The sequence below is a fragment of the Lepidochelys kempii genome, chromosome 1 (assembly GCF_965140285.1).
Source record: "Lepidochelys kempii isolate rLepKem1 chromosome 1, rLepKem1.hap1, whole genome shotgun sequence".
NCBI lineage: Eukaryota > Metazoa > Chordata > Testudines > Cheloniidae > Lepidochelys > Lepidochelys kempii.
In genome coordinates this window covers 240,991,827-241,013,738 of record NC_136380.1, presented here as the reverse complement: position 1 = coordinate 241,013,738, position 21,912 = coordinate 240,991,827, and the positions used below count along the sequence as shown (strand labels likewise).

The 21,912-nt window shown below is 43.4% G+C and overlaps 2 protein-coding genes across 7 annotated transcripts in view; one reads left to right on the top strand and one right to left on the bottom strand.

Moving 5' to 3' along the window:
* BID (BH3 interacting domain death agonist) overlaps positions 1-21,912 on the bottom strand; it is a 536,402-nt gene that overhangs the window by 401,726 nt on the left and 112,764 nt on the right. The window lies entirely within an intron of this gene.
* BCL2L13 (BCL2 like 13) overlaps positions 6,046-21,912 on the top strand; it is an 80,350-nt gene continuing 64,483 nt past the window's right edge. For 2 of the 6 annotated variants that reach the window (XM_073319847.1, XM_073319817.1), the window contains exons 1-2: positions 6,181-6,270; positions 17,445-17,638. In XM_073319847.1, the coding sequence (XP_073175948.1) occupies positions 17,518-17,638 (121 nt within the window). In that variant the 5' untranslated portion in view covers positions 6,181-6,270; positions 17,445-17,517. Of the gene's footprint in view, positions 6,271-7,367; positions 7,536-10,297; positions 10,442-17,444; positions 17,639-21,912 lie in introns of those variants that run through there. The other 4 variants (XM_073319837.1, XM_073319827.2, XM_073319857.2 and 1 more) reach the window with 4 other exon arrangements.

Genomic DNA, 21,912 nt, shown 5'->3' with positions numbered 1-21,912 from the left:
GCTATTTGAATGAATCTTTAACCTTTATGAAAGTTGTCAAGTCATTCAATACAGAAGAACATATTATACACAGATTTTTTTTTTAAAGTACAGGAGTTCCTAGTGTAGGAAGCAACTTGGACATTATGACATGATCACGTTTAAAGTAACTTCACAAAGAATCAGAACACTATTTTATTTAGTGTTGATTGTCCAAACAAAGTTTCCATACCTTACTCTCTCCTTGTACTTCATTTTAAAAAAAGATCCCAGACTTGTCATTATCTTCTTCTTTCTTAGCTCTCCAACAATTCTGTAAGCTATAACCTTACCTATGTGGACTGGATCGCAGACATGGAGTTACACTTCTTTTAAAGCTTCATTATTTCAAGTAACTTTTTTCTGCGGGATTTCCTAAAATCACTAACAGGTATACAATTGTCAAGATTACCAAATTTCCCACAAGAATTATTATCTAATTATATTTTTTTTTATCTTTTTCACTGTAACAGGTATGTGTACCACTGCTCTCTAGTGGATGGAATACGAAATGTTCTTGTGTGTGTAATCATAAACATATATACTGTACTGAGGACGGTTGCACCGACCAGACAGAGCGACCAGGTTGATGGCATTGCACCAGCCATCATGTAGTGAAGTTCCCAGATCTGGCTCAATCCTGCAAATCCACAAATCTCTGGAGAGGCCTCATGAGTGGCACTAGGTAAGGTCAGAACGTGTACCCCTTAGCATATCCCTAGTGAGTTTGAGAACACAGCGTGAGGGCGTGTTTTGTCCATCCAGGTGACATGGCTGACGAGTATGCAACACCACTTTTTAATAAAATGAGTGATTGAAGGAAGGACAGATCTCTACACAATTGTGACAGTTCACTCAAAGTCAAACCATTTTATACTCAGTATTTGGTGCTGACAGTGCACACGGAATGCCTTTAGCAGCTCCAAGTCTGCCTGTAAATTGTGTAAGAGAGAGAGACATTATGTTGCCACTTAGCGGCACAGTTTACAAACTATTTATTGAACTCTAAAAATGCTATATCTGTGGAAGTATGAACATTTAAGTGTTGGAGATCCGTCATCCTTTAGTCTCTGAAACCTATACAGGATATCAAGCCTAAAATTAGTGTACAAGCGTCTACAAGTTTGTGTGGGATGAAGACAAATTTGGGTCTTACATAGGCTTGCCACTTTTTCAACAACTGGCATAGTGTGATATTGTGGTATTTCTCCTAGTGCATGTCAACAAAAAGTAATCCTATATTTGCACAATTTCCTTATTTTGTATGAAAACATCGCCATGTGGAAAATGCATCTTCACAGCATAATATTTTCTAGGATATATTAGTGATTTGAGGCTGAGTAAGCTAAGGCCCTGTCTACACTACAAAGTTAAGTCGACTTATATGTAAGTCGACATCGAGCCTCTGATTTAAGCAAGTTGATCTTGTGTGTCTACACAATGCTCATTGTGTTGGCGGAGTGCATCCTCACTAGCAGGGCTTGCATTGACACATGGAGCACTGCACTGTGGGTAGCTATACCACAGTGCACGTAGCCAATTTGGCGTTGGGCTTGCAATGCCTTATGGGACCAAAACATTGGTGCAGGTGGTTATGGGCACATGGCATTAGCATCCCATGACGCATTTACCTTCCTTCCTCCCTGGAATCAACGTCAAACAAACCAAGCCTTTTTCGCAAGCCTGGGTTACCCACATCGATGCCATAACATGATAAGCATGGATCCCACTCAGCTGTACACTGTTGTTGTGAGCATTACAAACACCTCACGCCTTATCCTTATTTATACAGCCGATACAGGAGCCGCCGTGCAAAACAGTGTGATGCCACACGAGCAGCTCTGATGGAAGATATAGAGCGGAGCAATTCGCAGTTGCTGGTGACAGTCACACATCACCTTGACATGGTATAGCACTCTTTCTGGGCCCAGGAAACAAGCATTGACTGGTGGGACCACATTGTTATGCAGCTATTGGATGATGAGCAGTGGCAGCAGTACTTTTGAATGTGTAAGGCCACTTTCCAGGAACTGCGTGAATTGCTTTCCCCAGCCCTGAAACGCAGCAATACTAAAATGAGAGCCACTCTGACAGTGGAGAAATGAGTAGTGATAGCTCTGTTGAAGCTTGCAACGCCAAACTGCTACTGGTCAGGGGGGCTTCAATTTGGAGTGGGTAAATCTACTGTGGGATCTGTTGTGATCCAAGTTTGCAGGGCTCCCAGGGCTCATGAAGCTGTACACTGGCAGCCTGGACAACAGTAAGGACTGGTTCAACCATAGGCTGAGCAAGTGCAGAATGATGGTGGAATGTGCCTTTGGATGTTTAAAAGGTTGCTGGTGCTGTTTGCTTACTAGGTTAGATCTCAGTGAAAACAATATCCCCATTGTTATTGCTGCCTTCTGTGCTTCATAATATCTGTGAAACAAAGGGAGAAAAGTTTCTGCCAGGGTGCGGGGGTTGAGACAAATCGCCTGGCAGCCAATTTTGAGCAGCCAGACACCAGGGCAATAAGAAGAGCACATCAAGGGTCTCTGCTCTCCGTGAGGCTTTGAAAGCCAGTTTCAACAATGAGCCAGAGTAATGTGACACTTACCTATGTTGTTTTTACCAAACTGTCCCCTCTATTGCATTTTCTCCCCTGTAAACTCCACCCCCACCAACCACCGTGTGTTGAATGAATAAAGAGCCTTTTCTCCTCAATCCATTAAGTTTTATTATGCACACAAACACACAGAGACAGCAAAGAAAAGTAAGATATTCTGAGGCAAAAGGGCTGGTAACACTGGCGGGGGGTGGGGGGGAGAAACAAGGAAAGCTTGCTTATAGATGAACTGCAATAACAATCAAAGGTGTGGGAATGCGTGCTTTCTGGTCCTTGTACCCTCCCCTGGTGTTGAGTGCAAGGGATACCGAACTTCCCTCCCGCCTTATAGGACGTTTGGGAGAGGAGGATGTATAACTGGGTGATGATGGCAGCAGGTTCAGCATAGGCTGCAGAGGGACTCTCGCATCCAGCTGCCTTTCTTGAACCTCAACCAGATGCCTCAACATGTCTGATTGTTCCTTCATAATCCGCAGCATCTCTTCCTATGTGGCACGCTCTTGTTCCCTGCATGCTCTCCTGTCCTCCCTGTCCATGTCCAGGTTCTCAGACAGTATAATCCTCCATGCTCTGAGCTCCGTCTTGTCACTCTTGGAGGCACGCATTAACTCATTGAACTTGTCCTCCCGAGTCTTCTTTTTCTGCCTTCTAATCTGGGAAAGTCTCTGTCCCAGTGTGGAGGATGCATTGGTGGACAAGGTTTCAGCTGCAAGGAATGCAAAGCACAAGGGTAGCATTAACAGCGCATACACTGTTTCTGGTGCAAGGTTAATTTTTTTTTTAATAAAAAAAGAACCACCCCTCAATACACTTCACTGAAAGCCACAATGTAATCACAACTGCTGGCTATTGCAAGAGTTGGTTTGCTGCTCCAGCCATGGTGAGTAAGGCCACGAGGCATGGGCAAGAGGTCTTGTGCTGTTGCTTTTGTGAAGACATTCTTGGGATCACAGGTTGGAACTTGAGAAAAGTCCCCTTTCCCCTGGCAACCTGGATAGTTTGTTACAAATAGTTTGTTACAAATAGTTCCCCCAAATAGTTTGTTACAAAAGCGGCACAGCACAGTGTTGGGGGAGTGCGAAGGGAGACAAATAGGAAGCCCCTCCCCACTTTTTTTCCAGTGCTGCTTGCAATACACGGTGATCCCTTCCAACCATGGCACCTTTGGGAAAGCGTGGTTGTGTGACCCATATTTCACCAAACGGTGGGTGGATTACTTGTTGAATTGTTTGCGGTTTAAGGGCTAGCATTGAAAACTTCCCCTCATCTCTCCTCGGTGACCCTATGCGATATCACTCTCCTGAGGGTAACAGAGGCTGCAAGGGAGCAGATGCTGCAAGTGTCTGGATACAGACCTGGTCCTTATGCTGCAATGATGCCAGCAGAGTTAATACTGGAGTGGAACGGGAAAGTGTTCTACCATGGGGGACAAAATAAGGCAGTCCTTCCCAAAAACCTTCTGTAAAGGATTGCAGAGTACCTCCATGAAAGTTTCCTAGCGATCTCCATGGAGGATTCCCACGCCATCCCCATGTACATAAATAGTCTTTTTTGGAGAGCACCCTCTGCATAGCTGGAGTGGCCACCAATACCCACTACACCTATTTTTTTGTTCAGATTAAACATAAAAATAATAGCACGTAACCCCTACAGTTTGATTGGAAATGTGTACTCACCAGAGGAGCCTTCCCCGGCATCATGCTCCGCCGCCAATTGGTCCTGTGAAGGGATGGGCTCCAGGGTTAAAAACAGTTCTTGGCTGGCAGGGAGAATGGATCTTCCACTTGCCTACCTTACATTCTCCTCCTCTGCCTTGTCAACAATGTCCTCCTCATTGTTGCTCGAAGTCACCCAGGACTCCTGGAAGGTATCCACTGAGCGTTTTGGGGTAGTTGTGTGGCTGCCGTTGAGAATCACATGCAGCTCCTCATAAAAGTGGCATGTCTGTGGGGCAGAACCAGAACAACTGTTTGCCTCCCTTGTCTTCTGGTACACTTCTTCATTTTCAAGTGGCACTGCTGCGTGTTCCTTGTGTAGCCCTTCTCCCCCATACCCTGCACAATCTTGGCATAGATGTCAGCATTTCTTCTGCTGGACTGGAGCTCTGCCTGCACAGACTCTTCTCCCCAGACAGCAATAAGATCCACCACCTCGTGAGTACTCCATGCTGGAGCGTGTTTGCGGTCTTGAGTCTCCATGATTAGTTGTGCTGGTGAGCTCTCCATGCTGATCAAACAGGAAATGAAAATTCAAAAGTTCCTGGGGCTTTAACAGTGAAGTGTCTGTTTCCTGTGTACCTGGCTGATGTGCAATGGAGTTGAAAGTGCTCTCCAGAGTGGTCACAATGGAGCACTGTGGGACACCTCCCGGAGGCCAATTCATTCGAATTACACAACGCAGTGTCTACACTATCCCCATGTTGACCCATGGATGTCGAATCAAGCACTACACCTCTCGCAGAGGTGAAGTATAGAAGTCAACTTTACAGGCTTCTTAGGTTGACGGGAGGGACTCGGTAGTGTGGACACATACATTATTAGATTGATTTAACGCAGCTTATGTAAACCTATGTTTGTAGTGTAGACCAGGCCTAAGTTTATTGGGTAGGGCTGACTACTACTGTGGTATTTGGGGACAGTGTCAGTTGTCTCCAAGCGATCAGCTTGTGGAATGTTCACAGGTCACCCTTAGGCATTTGTAGCATGTGTTACATTTGGGAGAGTTATTGAATACTGCTTCTTGGAGCAGTGCCTTTCTACTCAACATAGACCAAGCAGTTGCTGCTTAACAAATAATAATAAAAATAATAGCCAAAACCCCTGTATTGCAATGCAATGTCTTTTTTGCTGTATCCTGGTGAATTATTTGCTCAGCTGGGTGACGATTTTTGGCACAGTCAGTAGGGACGCTTAGTTTTCTTGGGGGCGCATATATTTTAGTTGGGTGGGAGAGCAGGTTTGGTGAGGTGGAGTTGGTGTGGTTTTTTTGTTCTGGACTTTGGAGCTGAGAGAAAGATTTAAAATACTGGAAATATTAATGAGACAGGAGGACACAGGGACAGATGATCCCAGCCCAGCTCCATGGGGCAGTTGGGTCAGAGGGACACGGGGCCAGGAGGACTGGGGGCAATGGGGCCAGGGGGCCCCAGGACAAGCCCATCCCCATCGAGGGCAATGGGCCAGAGAGTCGCAGGGGCAGGACGACCCCAGGAGAGTGCCCTCGGGGGCAGTGGGACCGGGGTACAGGACCGTGCGGTCGGGGTGAGGGAGCCTGGGCCGGCGTGAGGGCGCTTCTGTCACGCGTTGAGCGGGGGAAGCCCGGCTGCAACGGGGCAGCGAGTCAGGCGGACGCCTATCTCACCCTCACGCGCCCCTCACCGCCGCCATGACAGGTACCGAGGCGGAAGTTACCCATTGGCTAGAGACGAGGGGGGTTTGCTATCGCCGCCGCGTGGAGGTCACACGACGCGAACCGTCCTTGCAGTTCCCGCGTGACGTGACCACGGTAACGTTACCTGATGCCCTTTCGCTCCCCCCCCCCTCTCCATCATGGCGGCGTCTGTAATTTAGGGCAGCTGCGAGTGCCGCGCGCACGCACAGGTTGGAGGCAGCGCCGCGCGTCCGCCGCCGCCGCCTCGCGAGACTCAGGTAAGGGGTCTGCACTCTACGCGCGCCCCTCACTCCCCTCCTCGGCGCGCGCGCGCGCGCGGCTCGTGGCGAGGAGGGTGGGGGTTCCGCGCGGGCGCGCGAGGCCCCGACCCCCTCCCCCGGGGTCGGACTCGGTGCCTTGAGAACTTTCACAGGGGGCGGTGTCAGTACCGGTAACGGGGCGGGAGGAGCCCCGCCACAGGCCCCCCTCCAGCTACCACCTCCCCCTCCCCCCCCACTGGTTGCCTGGCCTCTCGGTGCGGAGGGGGCTGCGCCCTGCGGTGTGTCCGCGCGCGGGTGACGGTTTGGGGCGCCGTGGCTGAAGGACGTGCCCTCCCCCCGCCGGCGCCCGCGCCCCCGCCCCGGGCCGCCCAGCAGCGCGGGTGCCACAGGTGATGCGGCTGGCGCTGCAGCTGGCGGCCCCGCCGTGCCCTGGGCTGGCAGCTCCCGAGCCCCGCGCTCTGCTCTTCCGAGAGCAGCTCCCGAGTCCCGGCTCGACCGCGCCTGCACGGGGTGCCCAGGGCCGCGTGGCTGAGTGGTTCCTCCCTTCGGGAGAGGGGGAAACGCCGTGCCAGACCCGGGGTCCTGCTTGTCTACAGCCCTGTCTGCGGCATCTGCCTCTACCCCAGGTGTTTGGAGGGGGACGTGCCAGAAACCCTGTGAGGGGCAGTTCTTTTTAACTGTTTATTTAGTAAGTTTTAACGAGTTCTGGAATCCTTGCCGTGTAATTAATAGAAACAAAGCAATGGTTTTCTCAGTGAGCTTTTATTCAGAGAGGCATTGTACAGAAGAAGTGAACAATGCATCTGAAGAAGTGGGTTTTTTACCTGTGAAAGCTTATGCCCAGATTAATCCCTTAGTCTTTAAGGTGCCACCGGATTCCTCATTGTTGTTACAGGAATATAGACACCCACTCTTTCTGTTTAATTGGGGATTACCCTATTATAGAGTGAGCATCTTTACAACACCCATAATATGTCATTTCTAGTGATCTCACTAAACTGAGTGAAATCTCTGTACATACATATAATAACCAGGTATGTTGATCAAATGTTAATGTTCAAATAAATTGGACAGGTATGTTGGGTTTTTTGCAGGTGAATGTGCTTTGAGTATTGAAATATCAAATATCTAACTGTCTCTAATGGACAACTCTTGAGGGAAGTTTAAAATGTAAACACAAGGAAGAGTGTGGAGGATCTGAATGGCAAATGATTTGGAGGCATATAGATCAGGTGGCTGAAGGATGTGACTTGGCTGCACAGGTATATGTGCCTACATTGGAGTGCATGTGCTGATATAGCATACGGGCATATGATTTCTGTTCATTTCATCATTCCTACCTTACTGACTGACTTATTGCTTTGATTTGCCTCTTACCATTTTTCTATCTATAGAGGTATTTATACCTCGCTTATCACTAGAGTATCTTTATTCTGAAAGGTCTGCTCAGCTGTCCCACTGACTATACTTGTGTGAATGTTTTTAAACTAATATACCAATTGGTTAACTTATATTTCAACTATCATTTTTAATTTATGCAACATGAAATTAAATGGCATTGCAAACTACTAAAAATGAATGAAAACTAATAAAGTTGGGGTTTTAATGATTTATCAACATCATGGTTTAGGGTCAAAGTTTGCCAAAGGTTGAGAACCTCTTCATTAGGTCATTTAATTGTTCTTTTTTTAAAAAAATCAAACCATTTGTTTATGGGATAATGTAATTAAATGCGCATTCTAAGGTTAACTAAAACCACACCCCAAATAAATGACTACCACAGAGCTTTTCACTGTTTTTCAATCCATTAAATGTCACTTGAGAAACAGAGACAAGGTGGGTGAGGTAGTATCTTTTATTGGACCAGCTTCAGTTGGTGAAAGAGGTTTTGAGCTACACTGAGCTTTGAAGAAGAGCTCCGTGTAGCTCCAAAGCTTGTCTCTCTCACTCACAGAAGTTGGTCCATCAAAAGATATTACCTCACCCACCTACCTGTTCTGGGACCAACATGACTACAATACCACTACAAACAACTTGAGAAATAGTAACAGATGAAATATTGATTAATTTCCAGTAGGAACTGAAATGTTTAAATTTTGATGAATTTTTGACCATTTACTAAAACCAGTTAGTGTCACCTAGGCCTGATCTACACGTAAAACATAGGTCGACATAACTACGGTGTTAAAGGGTGTGAAAAGTCCACATCTGAGTGCCATAGCTCTACCAACTGAACCTCTGGTATGGATGCAGCTAAGTCAATGGAAGAATGCTTCTGTCAACCTAGGATACCATTGCTTGGGAAGGTGGAGTTCCTACAGCATGAAACACCCTTTCCGTTGCCGTAGTCTGCATCTGCACTACGGGATACTGCAACGGAGCTATGGCACCTTAGCTATGCTGCTATAGCACACATAGTGTAGATGTGGCCAGAGTGGCAATACCTCAAGATGTGTGTAGTTATTTTCCAACTCTTGCAAAAGCAGGTGCTATGGGGAATTCTAGCAGATGGAGACATTCTCGGAGACCAATTACTGCCAGGTTAAACCACGGTGGAAAAATAGTGGTGTTTTTTCTATATAAAAAATCATTTAAGATTTAAATTGGATTTCTTGATTTTGTTAAAATTATATATTTTTTCTGTGTAAAAATAAACCTGTTGAAAATGAAATCTGTATTTAATAAAAAAACGTTAAGGCCTAAACTTATTTAGTTGTAAATGTGAAACATGTTCTGAGAAGAGAAATTTGTGTATCCAAAACATATAAGGTTGTTTTGTTAATAAAAATTAATTTATATGCTGTTTTGTGCATTTAAATTCCAGCTATGACCTGAATGCAGCTTGACACAAATCATGAGCAAAAAGTTAATTATGTAGTAAATAAGCAATACATATTTAACCATTTCCTAACATACTAAAAATGTACAATTAATAAGAATCTGAAAATATTAAGATGTATAATTTCTTAAACAATATATATATATATAGTTATAATGTACCCTTCAGTGTAGCAAAAAGATGTACCAGATGTAGTGTAAAGGCTCTGGTTGTTAATAAACCTGTTTTAATAGTTACATCAACCAGTGAGAATGCACCTTTCTGTAGAACAGAGGTCCCCAAACGGTGGAGCGTGCACAGAGGAATGTTTGGCGGGGCGCAGCTGGGGCCCAGGTGAGCCACCACGGGGGGAGGGAGCACCACCCAGCTCTGTTCCTGGCCCTGGTCCCATGCCCAGGGGCCTGGGCTGTCAGCCACGGGCTAGGTTCCTCTCCTGCCCCCAGCCGTGGCCCCAGTCCCGGCTCTGGGGGGGGCGGAGTGTGGACAACGGTAAGTGGGGGCATGAGGTAAAAAGTTTTGGGGACCACTGCTTTAGAAAATAACTGGCATATAAATGGAAAAGTTGATTAAAATTGATTACTAAAATCAACTTTTTCCACTTGATGATTTAAATAATTATTTTAATACCTTGATTTAAATCAATCCACTAGTCCAGTGGTTCTCAAACTTTAGCAACCTGAGGTCCTCTATTTTTATTTAAAATTTGTAGCGGATCCCCAAGCTGGCTTTTTATTTTCCCTGGGGATGCTCAGCCCCCACTATGCCCCCACTCCACCCCTTCCTCCAAGCCCCATCCCACCTCACTTCTTCCAGCTGTACCCCTCCCCCTCCTCTTTCTTTTTGCCTCTTCCCTTGTGGTGTGCAGGAGGTAGGAGGAGGAGTTGATCAGCGGGGCCGGTGGACCCTCTGGAGTACACTCGGACCCCAGCTTGAGAACCGCTGCACTAGTCCACTCTTAGTTTCAGTTTAAAATTGTCTTGCAGTGCTTCTCTGAACTTCTAGAGCATTTCACTGACTTTCTTCTTTTGCTGGTTTGGGGAATGATCTTCATATGTTTATGACCAGTGAAGCTCCTTGGGATCTGTTGTTTTTTAATAAAAAGTGCTATGTAAATAAAACATCTTAGATTAAGGACTTGTCTACATTACCTGCAGGATCGACGGGCAGTGATCGATCCAGTGGGTGTTGATTTATCACGTATAGTCTATTCGCGATAAATCGACTGCCGAGCGCTCTCCTGTTGACTCCAGTACTCCACCGGAGCGAGAGGTGCAGGCAGAGTTGCTGGGGGAGCGTCAGCTGTCGACTCACCGCAGTGAAGACACCGCGGTGAGTGGATCTAAGTATGGTGACTTCAGCTATATTATTCACGTAGCTGAAGTTGCGTAACTTAGATTGATCCTCCCCAGTGTAACCCAGGCCTAAGGTGCGATGTAAAGTGTAATGGGTGAACTGGCTGAACTGAGACTCATAACTATTTCAAGGTATTATGCTGGAGAGAGGGCCCAGAATTGTGGAATATTTCAAAAGTGTGCTGCTTTTAAAAACCATTTTAATTTTAAGGCTATGTCATCACTATAGCGATCACTCAAGTTAGCCTAGCTTGAGTGAGAGTGGTCACACTGCAGAAAAATACATGAAGAGCCTGGAGTGATTGTGTTAGCAGCTGACAAGCTGTGCTTACTCAGGCTGTAAACTAGACCCCCTGGTAGGCCAGCAACTTTAGGGGAGACACTTGAGTTATAACTTGAGTTAGCTATGCAGTGAACCCAAGACATAACAGAGCTGCTATACTTGAGGCTCTGTATTTCTAGAGTGTTAAATAGACTGCTGGTAAGGCTAGTCCTCTCCCATTATCCTTTATAAACCTGCAATAAAAAACCTGTAGTATTCTATTGGTGTAGCTATAAATGCATAAGGTGGGTCTCTGATCCATAAGAGTTAAATGGATACCCAGTGAATCTTGGTGACATCTGGTAGAGTGTACTTTAATGCAGTAGTTCAATACAGCTGCATGTTGACTGTAAGTTTAGTAAGGCAAATGGAAAGCTGAATGTGCACTGAAATCCCATCTAATAGGCGAGGGCTAAAACATAGGAAAGCCCCTTCACCAGAGGATTGTAAACAATGTATTCATTGGTAGCTTGTCTATCGCCATGTAATTGATGTAAGACCCTGCAACAGATTAGGATGCGGCAGACTGCATGAGGAAATGTCAGTCTGGCTGACCACATCAGTTCCCGGGTTAGTTGAATGGCTGAGCCCATGTCAAACAGATAATGGAGGTTTTTCTTGATGGGGGGTGGGGAGAGAGGAATATGGGTCACAAACTTAAATATAGAGATTTTTAATGGGGATTGGGTTTTGTGAAGTAACAGTATTGTTAGCCATTCACAATAATGAATATGAGCCCTTGCATTTTGTTTTGATAAGGAGTAATCAGTCTCTTGTTCTTGTGTTAAATCCATTGCATCCATTTAATTTTTTTGCCTTTTCTTTTAAGACCCTTCGTAACACTAATCTCTGCTTATTTGACCTCGGATCTTACATTGAGCACTGTTTTCTCTTCTCCAGAAATGATGCCAGCCTTGATGAACATTTTGTCTGCTTCACTTATAAGTGTATTTGCTCCTTTTTCATTTTACCTGAGACATGGAATGCCATCCCTCCTCTGATTTGCCTTGCCACTTCTCTTGTCTTTTTAATTTACTCTAAAATCTGGCCTCTTCTGTGAAGCCCACAGAATAAGAATCAATATTTTCTATTCATAATTGAAAAAAATCTTAACTATAAACCACTATGATCAATGAAAAAAGAAAAGGAGTACTTGTGGCACCTTAGAGACTAACCAATTTATTTGAGCATAAGCTTTCGTGAGCTACAGCTCACTTTATCGGATGCATACTCTGGAAAATACCGAAGATATTTTTATACACACACACACACCATGAAAAAATGGGTGTTTATCACTACAAAAGGTTTTCTGTCCCCCCAAACCCACTCTCCTGTTGGTAATAGCTTATCTAAAGTGATCACTCTCCTTACAATAAGAAAAGGAGTACTTGTGGCACCTTAGAGACTAACCAATTTATTTGAGCATAAGCTTTCGTGAGCTACAGCTCACTTCATCAGATGCATATCGTGGAAACTGCAGCAGACTTTATATATACACAGAGAATATGAACCAATACCTCCTCCCACCCCACTGTCCTGCTGGTAATAGCTTATTTAAAGTGATCATCAGGTGGGCCATTTCCAGCACAAATCCAGGTTTTCTCACCCTCCACCCCCCCCCCCCCCCACAAATTCACTCTCCTGCTGGTGATAGCCCATCCAAAGTGACAACTCTTTACACAATGTGCATGACAATCAAGTTGGGCTATTTCCTGCACAAATCCAGGTTTTCTCACATCCCCCCCACCCCCATACACACACAAACTCACTCTCCTGCTGGTAATAGCTCATCCAAACTGACCACTCTTCAAGTTTAAATCCAAGTTAAACCAGAACATCTGGGGGGGGGGGTAGGAATGTTTGGATGAGCTATTACCAGCAGGAGAGTGAGTTTGTGTGTGTATGGGGGTGGGGGGGATGTGAGAAAACCTGGATTTGTGCAGGAAATAGCCCAACTTGATTGTCATGCACATTGTGTAAAGAGTTGTCACTTTGGATGGGCTATCACCAGCAGGAGAGTGAATTTGTGGGGGGGGGGGGTGGAGGGTGAGAAAACCTGGATTTGTGCTGGAAATGGCCCACCTGATGATCACTTTAGATAAGCTATTACCAGCAGGACAGTGGGGTGGGAGGAGGTATTGGTTCATATTCTCTGTGTATATATAAAGTCTGCTGCAGTTTCCACGATATGCATCTGATGAAGTGAGCTGTAGCTCACAAAAGCTTATGCTCAAATAAATTGGTTAGTCTCTAAGGTGCCACAAGTACTCCTTTTCTTTTTGCGAATACAGACTAACACGGCTGTTACTCTGAAACCTCTCCTTACAATGTGTATGATAATCAAGGTGGGCCATTTCCAGCACAAATCCAGGGTTTAACAAGAACGTCTGAGGAACAGTGTGTGTGTGTGTGGGGGGAAGGAATAAACAAGGGGAAATAGGTTACTTTTTAAAATGAATCAACCATTCCCAGTCTCTATTCAAGCCTATTTCCCCTTGTTTATTCCTCCCCCCCACTGTTCCTCAGACGTTCTTGTTAAACCCTGGATTTGTGCTGGAAATGGCCCACCTTGATTATCATACACATTGTAAGGAGAGTGATCACTTTAGATAAGCTATTACCAGCAGGAGAGTGGGGTGGGGGGAGAGAGAACCTTTTGTAGTGATAAACACCCATTTTTTCATGGTCTGTGTGTATAAAAACATCTTCTTCTGTATACATCCGATGAAGTGATCTGTAGCTCACGAAAGCTTATGCTCAAATAAATTGGTTCGTCTCTAAGGTGCCACAAGTACTCCTTTTCTTTTTGCAAATACAGACTAACACAGCTGTTACTCTGAAACCTATGATCAATGAGTAATCACATTATTGTATTGTAGGCCCTTCTTCCGCAAAAACCAATAACTGAAGTGCCACCTCTTGGATTCTGAAGTTTGTCACTGATGTTTTTTCAGCAAAGCTGAGGACTCTTACTGTTCATTCGTCTATACAGGTTCTTATGCTGTCATCTCTGTAGTGTTGGAGCTCCCAACATCTTTTATATGTGGCTTGTTCTTTCTTTCATCCTCTCCCCAGGGAAACATTTTAACCTCTTTTTCCAAACAGCCCATGACTTGATTTTTCAGAGATGCTGAGCATGTACTGACATTCTCTTGAATTAGGCTTAAGTGTTGTATGAGGATCCCTGTACCACCGTGGAGTCCCATTCTTTGTGTATTGGTGTGCTCTCTTCCTTTCTATACTGGCTCAGATATCTCATCTAAGGATAGTGCCTCATTCTCTGTTAAAAATTGTTCTTAGATGATATATAGTACAGTGCTTGGATTCCTCGAGATACCATTTGACATTTTTTCAGCTTGTGTAAGATAATCACAATCCTGCGCAGTTCTGTTTCCATACCAAAGACCTCCAAGGAACCATGTAAGCGCTGCAGGAAATGGTGGGAATCTGGGATGTTCTGTGAAACAGTATTGAACAAAAGGTTTAACCCATCTCATGCAAGTATGCTCTGTCTACCTAAATTTCCTTTGAAGTTTTAATTAGCTGTGGTGCTTTTCTTCCCATAATGTGTAGTAATGTTGTTGTGTAACAGCTGCTGTTCCACCCCAGAAACTGTTAGTGCTGGATGTAGCATTGTTTACAGTGTTGTCTATAAAGCACTTGGGGATGAAAGGTGCTATATGAATGTAAGATGATTAATGTGAGGCAAGAGATGCCATTATTCAGAAGTATCTCACCATTAGTCTTGTGTATGAATTGCAGCTGCAGTCATATCTGCAGCAGAGGAACCAACCATGGGGAATATTCCAGGCATTCTGAAATAAGCAAGAAGAGGCAGGGCTTCCCGGAGTATAGTCTAAATGAAAGTGATCTCCACACTGCTTTTACTACTAAATGAGTTTGAAAGTATTAAAGATCAAAAGGAATGGTTTAACTGCTTCCCCACTGACTCTCTTCCTTTTGCACCTTTTATTGACAAGTTCATTATCCTTTCCATATCACCTCAAAACAGCTCTATAGCAGTGTAACTTTTTTTTGCTTCTCTTCCACAATTTGGTTGCTCCAGCGAGCTATTTGAATGCCTTTGCAATAATAAGAAGGTTTAGAAGTTACTTCTAATGTCTCCTTTTGTGTCCAAATGAGATTTTTTCTTTTAAAGGCATCGTTTGCTGGACGGATTGTACTTAGGGCCTTGTAATGCATTGTCCATACTGATCACAAGACATTCTGAAATTTAAACAGTAGGAATGGCCTAAAAGGCTCCTAAAGTAGTGCTCTGTTTTTCACAATATTTCATTACTATAAATCTAACCAGATTTATACCATTACATTTGGTGCTGTTTTTTAGCTAAAGGTAATTGTCACTAGTCCTGACAGTGATAGAACTATTCAGAACCCATCAAATAGCTGTTTCTGTAGCCTCCATCATCTTTGGAGTGTACTGTCAGCTTCATCATTAGATGTCCACTCTAGCGGCAAAACATGCACTACTTATAGTTTGGAAATAACTATTTGAAGCAATTGAGAGCTTTTAAACTTTAAAATTGATCTTGAATTCTCTGACCATTGTGGTTGTCTTCCTTGTGCTTGACTAGATTCCCATTGGAAATAGTTATCCACACTTTGTTTTAATTAAGTAAATAGACACTAATAGTCTAAAACTTTTTAAAATCTGCCTTTTCTTTTCTGTGATTTCCATTTGAGATCTGGTTATTTTTTCTTTGCTACTCTTTCTCAGCTGTCATACTTTAGCTCTCTTGACCGTACGTTTTTTCATTTTTCTCTCATTTGAACGTTTATAAAGTGAAATACATAAAAGTAGTCGGAATGGAAAAGTTGATCAGCCAGATGTTTATATTGAAGATATTTGGATCTCTGTTTCATCAAGGGACAGCGCCTGGCTGAGAAATTCAGTCTCATAACCTGCTGCTAGTCAGGGAGATACCCTCACACCTGCAGAGGGAGACATCTGTAAAGGATGTGGAATTCCTTTCCTCTGTTAACCATGTGGTGTTGCTGTTGGAACACTAAAGTGAATGAGAGATGACCACTGTCAGTTCAATTGTGCAGTAAGGTGTGAGCAGCACCAGTGCTGGAATCTTATGAGAAGCAGCAGAAACAACAAAAAATTCAGCTGTTCTCTGGAAAGTAAGGATTGGGGAGAGGAGAGCTCTCTCTCTCTCCACCCTTACTCCCCCACAGTTTCCTGATATTGTATCGAAAGGGAACATTGCAGCTGCAACATGAAATTCACAAATCCGGTGAACTTCATGGTTGCACTACAGGCAGCAGTGAAACAGGCCAAGGTTCTGTCAGTTTCTAACTAATGTGTGAGACAAGACAGCAAAGTGAAACTATCTTATTAATTACTGGCAAGTAAACTTCTCAGACCCTATGTAAAGGCCCTAACTAAGCAGTAGCAAACTATACAGTTTTAAATTTAGAGGTATACTTGTCACGGAGTGTGGGGGAGTCCAGGCCCTGCATCCTTCTTCGTGGGATTCACTGAGACTCTCAGCCAGCCAGTAAAACAAAAGGTTTATTGGACAACAGGAACACAGTCTAAAACAGAGCTTGTGGGTACAACCAGGACCCCTCAGTCAAGTCCTTCTGGGGGAGCAGGGAACTTAGACCCCAGCCCTGGGGTTCCCTGCGTTCCACCACCCAGCACCAAACTGAAACTAAACCCCCCCCTTGGCGGGCTCTCTCCTGCAGCCTCTGTTCACATTCCTGGGCAGAGGTGTTACCTCCCACTACTGGCTCAGGTTACAGGCTCTCAGATCTCCCATTGAAACTCCCCTGCCACATTCCCAAGTCAACACTCCCCCCTCCCTGCTGCATCACATCTCTCCCCCCTTCGAGATTGAACTGAGCGGGGTCACTCTGACCAGTGACCTGGGGAAGTTCAGGGCCCCCTCTCCGGGACAGCACATCTGCTATCAGGTTGGCACTTCCCCCCTCCCTGCTGCGTCACAATACTATTGGCTTAAAAACCACAATTTGAAAACTTACCTATTGTTAAAAGCATAAACAAAGATTACTATAAATGAGAGATTAGAGAGAAAAATCTTTCTGGTAGTTTTTCTGCACTTAACAGCACTTTGTAGGTTCCCAGATTTGCAGTTCCACTATAATCAGTTTTCTCTGTTTATGCTGGTCTGTCACGCAGCAACAGGGGAAGAGAAGAACATTTATGAAAATAGGAAATTTGCGATTTCCTACTTTGTATGGCAAGTGATTAGAAAGCCACAAAAATGTGAGGTGAATTCATGTATGTGTAGAAACAAACATGTTTTTAACTCTGTTAAGCCTAGTTTTCCAGTTAACTGTCTTCCTTTATAAACAAAAGTTTCTCCAGTCTGAGGCATGTAAGAGAGTGCCCACCATCCCCTTTTCCATTTTAATCGAGCCATATATTTTTGGATGATACTGGAGTGGAAAAGAAAGGAAAGAAAAGTTGTCTTGGACTGAGGCGTTGTTAGGCAAAGCTTCACCCTAAAGCAAATGGAAACAGCAGTTTATAAATTCGCCATAGGGTATTGAGATGGAAACTCTTAAGAGTCTTCAGCAGAATCTTGGGGTGTGATTGCTCTTACTGTAATAGGGAGTATGGATTTCTGCTCTTCCTTACAAAAAAAATTAATCTTCTCTCTTTCAGTCTGTCTTACCCTCTTAGCCAGAAGAAAAACTACGCGCACCATTAACCCTGTGGAGCATTGCAAGTCAATCCAATGGCGTCCTCTACTGCTGTGCCTGTAGGATTTCACTATGAAACAAAATATGTTGTTCTCAGCTACCTGGGGCTCTTGTCACAGGAGAAGCCACAAGAGCAACATCCTCCCTCGTCTCCAGGTAACATTGTATTTACATGTGTGGTTGCTTTATCAATTAACTGTAGAATTGAGAAATCTGTCTTGTATGTATGTAAAAAGTGCAAAAAGCGGCAGCTAGACATGTGTATCTCACCTGATATGTTCATTTTTAAAATAACATGAAGACCTGGAGATAGAAACAAAGCAGTTCACATCTAGTTCACTGGTTTAATTTCAGCTGAGTCCATAGTGACTAAAATTTATTATCACATTGTTGTTTGTCATATATGAAACACATAGGTGGTCTCAGTATAACTCAGTATTGTTCCTTGACGTTAGCAAAGCTTTTGACACGGTCTCTTTTGACACAGTATTCTTGCCAGCAAGTTAAAGAAGTATGGGTTGGATGAATGGACTATAAAGTGGATAGAAAGTTAGCTAGACTGTCGGGCTCAACAGGTAGTGATCAATGGCTCCATGTCTAATTGGCAGCCGGTATCAAGTGGAGTGCCCCAAGGGTCGGTCCTGGGCCGGTTTTGTTCAATATCTTCATAAATGATCTGGAGGATGGTGTGGATTGCACCCTCAGCAAGTTTGCAGATGACACTAAACTGGGAAGAGAGGTAGATACTCTGGAGGGTAGGGATAGGGTACAGAGGGACCTAGACAAATTAGAGGATTGGGCCAAAAAGAAATCTGATGAGGTTCAACAAGGACAAGTGCAGAGTCCTGCACTTAGGGCGGAAGAATCCCATGCACCGCTACAGACTAGGGACCGAATGGCTAGGCAGCAGTTCTGCATAAAAGGACCTAGGGGTTACAGTGGATGAGAAGCTGGATATGAGTCAACAGTGTGCCCTTGTTGCCAAGAAGGCCAATGGCATTTTGGGATGTAAAAGTAGGAGCATTGCCAGCAGGGACATGATCGTTCCCCTCTATTTGACGTTGGTGAGGCCTCATCTGGAGTACTGTGTCCAGTTTTGGGCCCCACACTACAAGAAGGATGTGAAAAAATTGGAAAACGTCCAGCGGAGGGCAACAAAAATGATTAGGGGATTGGAACACATAACTTATGAGGAGAGGCTGAGGGAACTGGGATTGTTTAGTCTGCGGAAGAGAAGAATGAGGGGGGATCTGATAGCTGCTTTCAACTACCTGAAAGGGGGTTCCAAAGACGATGGATCTAGACTGTTCTCAGTGGTAGCAGATGACAGAACAAAGAGTAATGTTCTCAAGTTGTGGTGGGGGAGGTTTAGATTGGATATTAGGAAAAAGTTTTTCACTAGGAGGGTGGTGAAACACTGGAATGCGTTACTTAGGGAGGTGGTGGAATCTCCTTCCTTAGAAGTTTTTAAGGTCAGGTCCCTATTTAGTTGGGGATTGGTCCTGCTTTGAGCAGGGGGTTGGACTAGATGACCTCCTGAGGTCCCTTCCAACCCTGATATTCTATGATTCCTCAGAAGATATATTCTTGATGTCATGCTTGTTGCCGCTCCTGAGGCTTTTTCTGCAGTCGCATTTTTTGGGCAAAAAGAAAAGGAGGACTTGTGGCACCTTAGAGACTAACCAATTTATTTGAGCATGAGCTTTCGTGAGCTACAGCTCACTTCATCAGATGTTTACCGTGGAAACTGCAGCAGACTTTATATACACACAGAAATCTCCCACTCATGCTTTATCCACTGGGGCTGGGTTAAACAGGTATCAGACTTTTTAAAATCACTGTCTTAATTCTAGCCTTGCTTGCAGTGGGTTTAGACAACACTGTGGTATACACACTTGTGCCCTGTTTATCTTAGTGCTTCCGCTGTAGCTGCAGTCACCAGTAGTACGGTGGTGGGATACTTCCAGCAAAATGCTAGTGTAGACCAGGTTAGAGAAGTCAAGCATTGCATGGATCATGGACACAGTTCCTCCAGAGCAGATCTTAGGCATACTGGAAGTGGGTGCAGTCTAAAGGAAGCCACGACTGCCATAGACTATTTCTCTTGCTTTGTGGATATAATTTTAGTTTTCAGGGTTAACAATCTGACATCATTATGGAACTGAATTATGTTTTTTAAATTGTATTTTGTTCTTTTCTGGTAAGTAGAACTGTTCTGAACTGTATAGCAAGACAACAGAAGTTATAGCAAATAATGCAGGGAGACTATTTACCTCTAATACTAGTATTTGGATCATTCTCCCCACTTGTGTATTAAAGGGCTACGCTCTCTTCCTTCAGATACCTTATTTTTTAAAATAATTCTTCCACAAAGACTTTCACTGTTAACCTACCATTTGGGGAAGAGGAAGGAATAGGGGAAATAAGCAGTGCTTGAACAGTGTACTCCTCTAATGTAGATTATAAATAGCATAGGCCAATTACTGTGTCTTCCCTTATTCTTTAGTGCCAAACATTCAACATATAACCATAAATTATGTGTAAATATCTCATATGTTTTGGTGGGTTGTCCCCTTTTTTACTAGTTATTTATTTAGGAAGTATTAACAGGTTTACAAATCCTTGCCATGTAAATATCAGAAACAAAATAATAATCATTACAATAGTGAGCATTTGTTTAAAGAGAAATTATGTAAAACTGTAGTCATCAGATTTGACAGGGTGTTACTATATTAGAGTGACAGGTTCAGAGTAGCAGCTGTGTTAGTCTGTATTCGCAAAAAGAAAAGGAGTACTTGTGGCACCTTAGAGACTAACCAATTTATTTGAGCATAAGCTTTCGTGAGCTACAGCTCATCTCATCAGTTCTTTTTATATTACACTGAGTATCATTACATCGTCTATGACAGGTTGATTTTTTTTAAAGTGAAATCTCTGATTACACACATTTAGCAGACCAGAAATATCAAATATTAATATTCAAAAAAATTGGACACGCTGGAGTTTCTTGCACGTGAATGTACTTTGACTTTTTTTCAGTAAATGGTAACCAAATATTTAAATATCTAGTCTCTGTTTCTTTTGCTGGGTATGTAATTGGTTCATTAATTTTTCCATAATAACTCTCTCTCACGTTATTTTGAACTATTCTGTTAGAGTTGGACTTTTTTCTTTTTCCAGTGAGAGGCAATCAGTAGCATAGCAGCTATTAGCAGATGAGATTGATTTCCTTTTGTGTGACCATTTCCATTAGAAAGCCACAGCAGGATTACCAAAGGATCATTTAGTAAGAAATATCCCACAACCTGAAGTGTTTGGTTATGAATTGCATCTCAGTACTCTCTAATGACTGGACATGTGCACCATATATACATAAAATCTCCTCTTTCACCACAGTTTCTCCAACGTTTATCCCCATTCAATCTATATACAGTATATTTTTTTACCCTCACTGGTATGAGGTACCATTAAGGCAGTATCTTAGACATTTTCTTTTATTGTGCCACAGACTGAGGTTTCTGGTCCTCTTTTCCAGATCAGAACCCATTCCTCTGGAGTAATTTGTCTGTCCAGATCCTTTTCCCATCATGTCGTCTGTAGACATTTTTTTTTGTGCAGAAAGTTGTCTGTAAAAATTGATATTAGTTAGTTACGTTTTTGTTTCCTAATTGACTAGACTTCACTGCTTCTATTAAAGTTAGTTTTCTGTATAAAACAGTTTTTCTAGAAAGCTGAGAAACAATGCCTAACTTGAAAGCACTGGTATGGAGAGTGGGCAGGTTAAAGTTAGTTTTAATCTCTAAATAAATTAGAAAAGTTTTTCTTGACTAGCTGACCAACCATTTGTATTCCATGGCTCTCCCAGTTTTTAAAGCTCTCTGGTTCATTAATTTGGTTAAGATCTGGATTTTTTACAATGCATGACATTGGAGGAGGAGGAAAAATAATTTCTCATCTGTAGTTCTATCCCAAACCTATAGATTATCCTTTACTAAAGAATGTGAGGTAATTTCTGGAGGGTGTGATATTTTTTATTAATCCATGGTATCCTAGCAATGTTGCACAGACACAGTTTTCTTGTTGAATAAAGACCCAGTGTTTGGCTGGGTTAAATCTCCCGTCAGTCTACTACTACTTTGAGCTGGCTGGCTTGATAGTACCATAGAATATTTTGAACAGCTAGTCAGTCAACTCTTTTTAATGGGTCTGTACAAAGTATTTGCACCCTTGGTCTTTTCTTATTCTGTATAAATTCTAACATCCTCTGTGTGTTCCTGCTAGGGTTTTAGTCTGGAATGATTACAGAAAGATTCTGAAACAAGAAAGATATCCTTGGCAAAATATTTATTTTGACTGTGGCTTTTCTTCCCAATCAAGAAATTGCATTCTTCCCCACCTCTCCAAATCTTTATTTTCTGAAGTAGTGATTT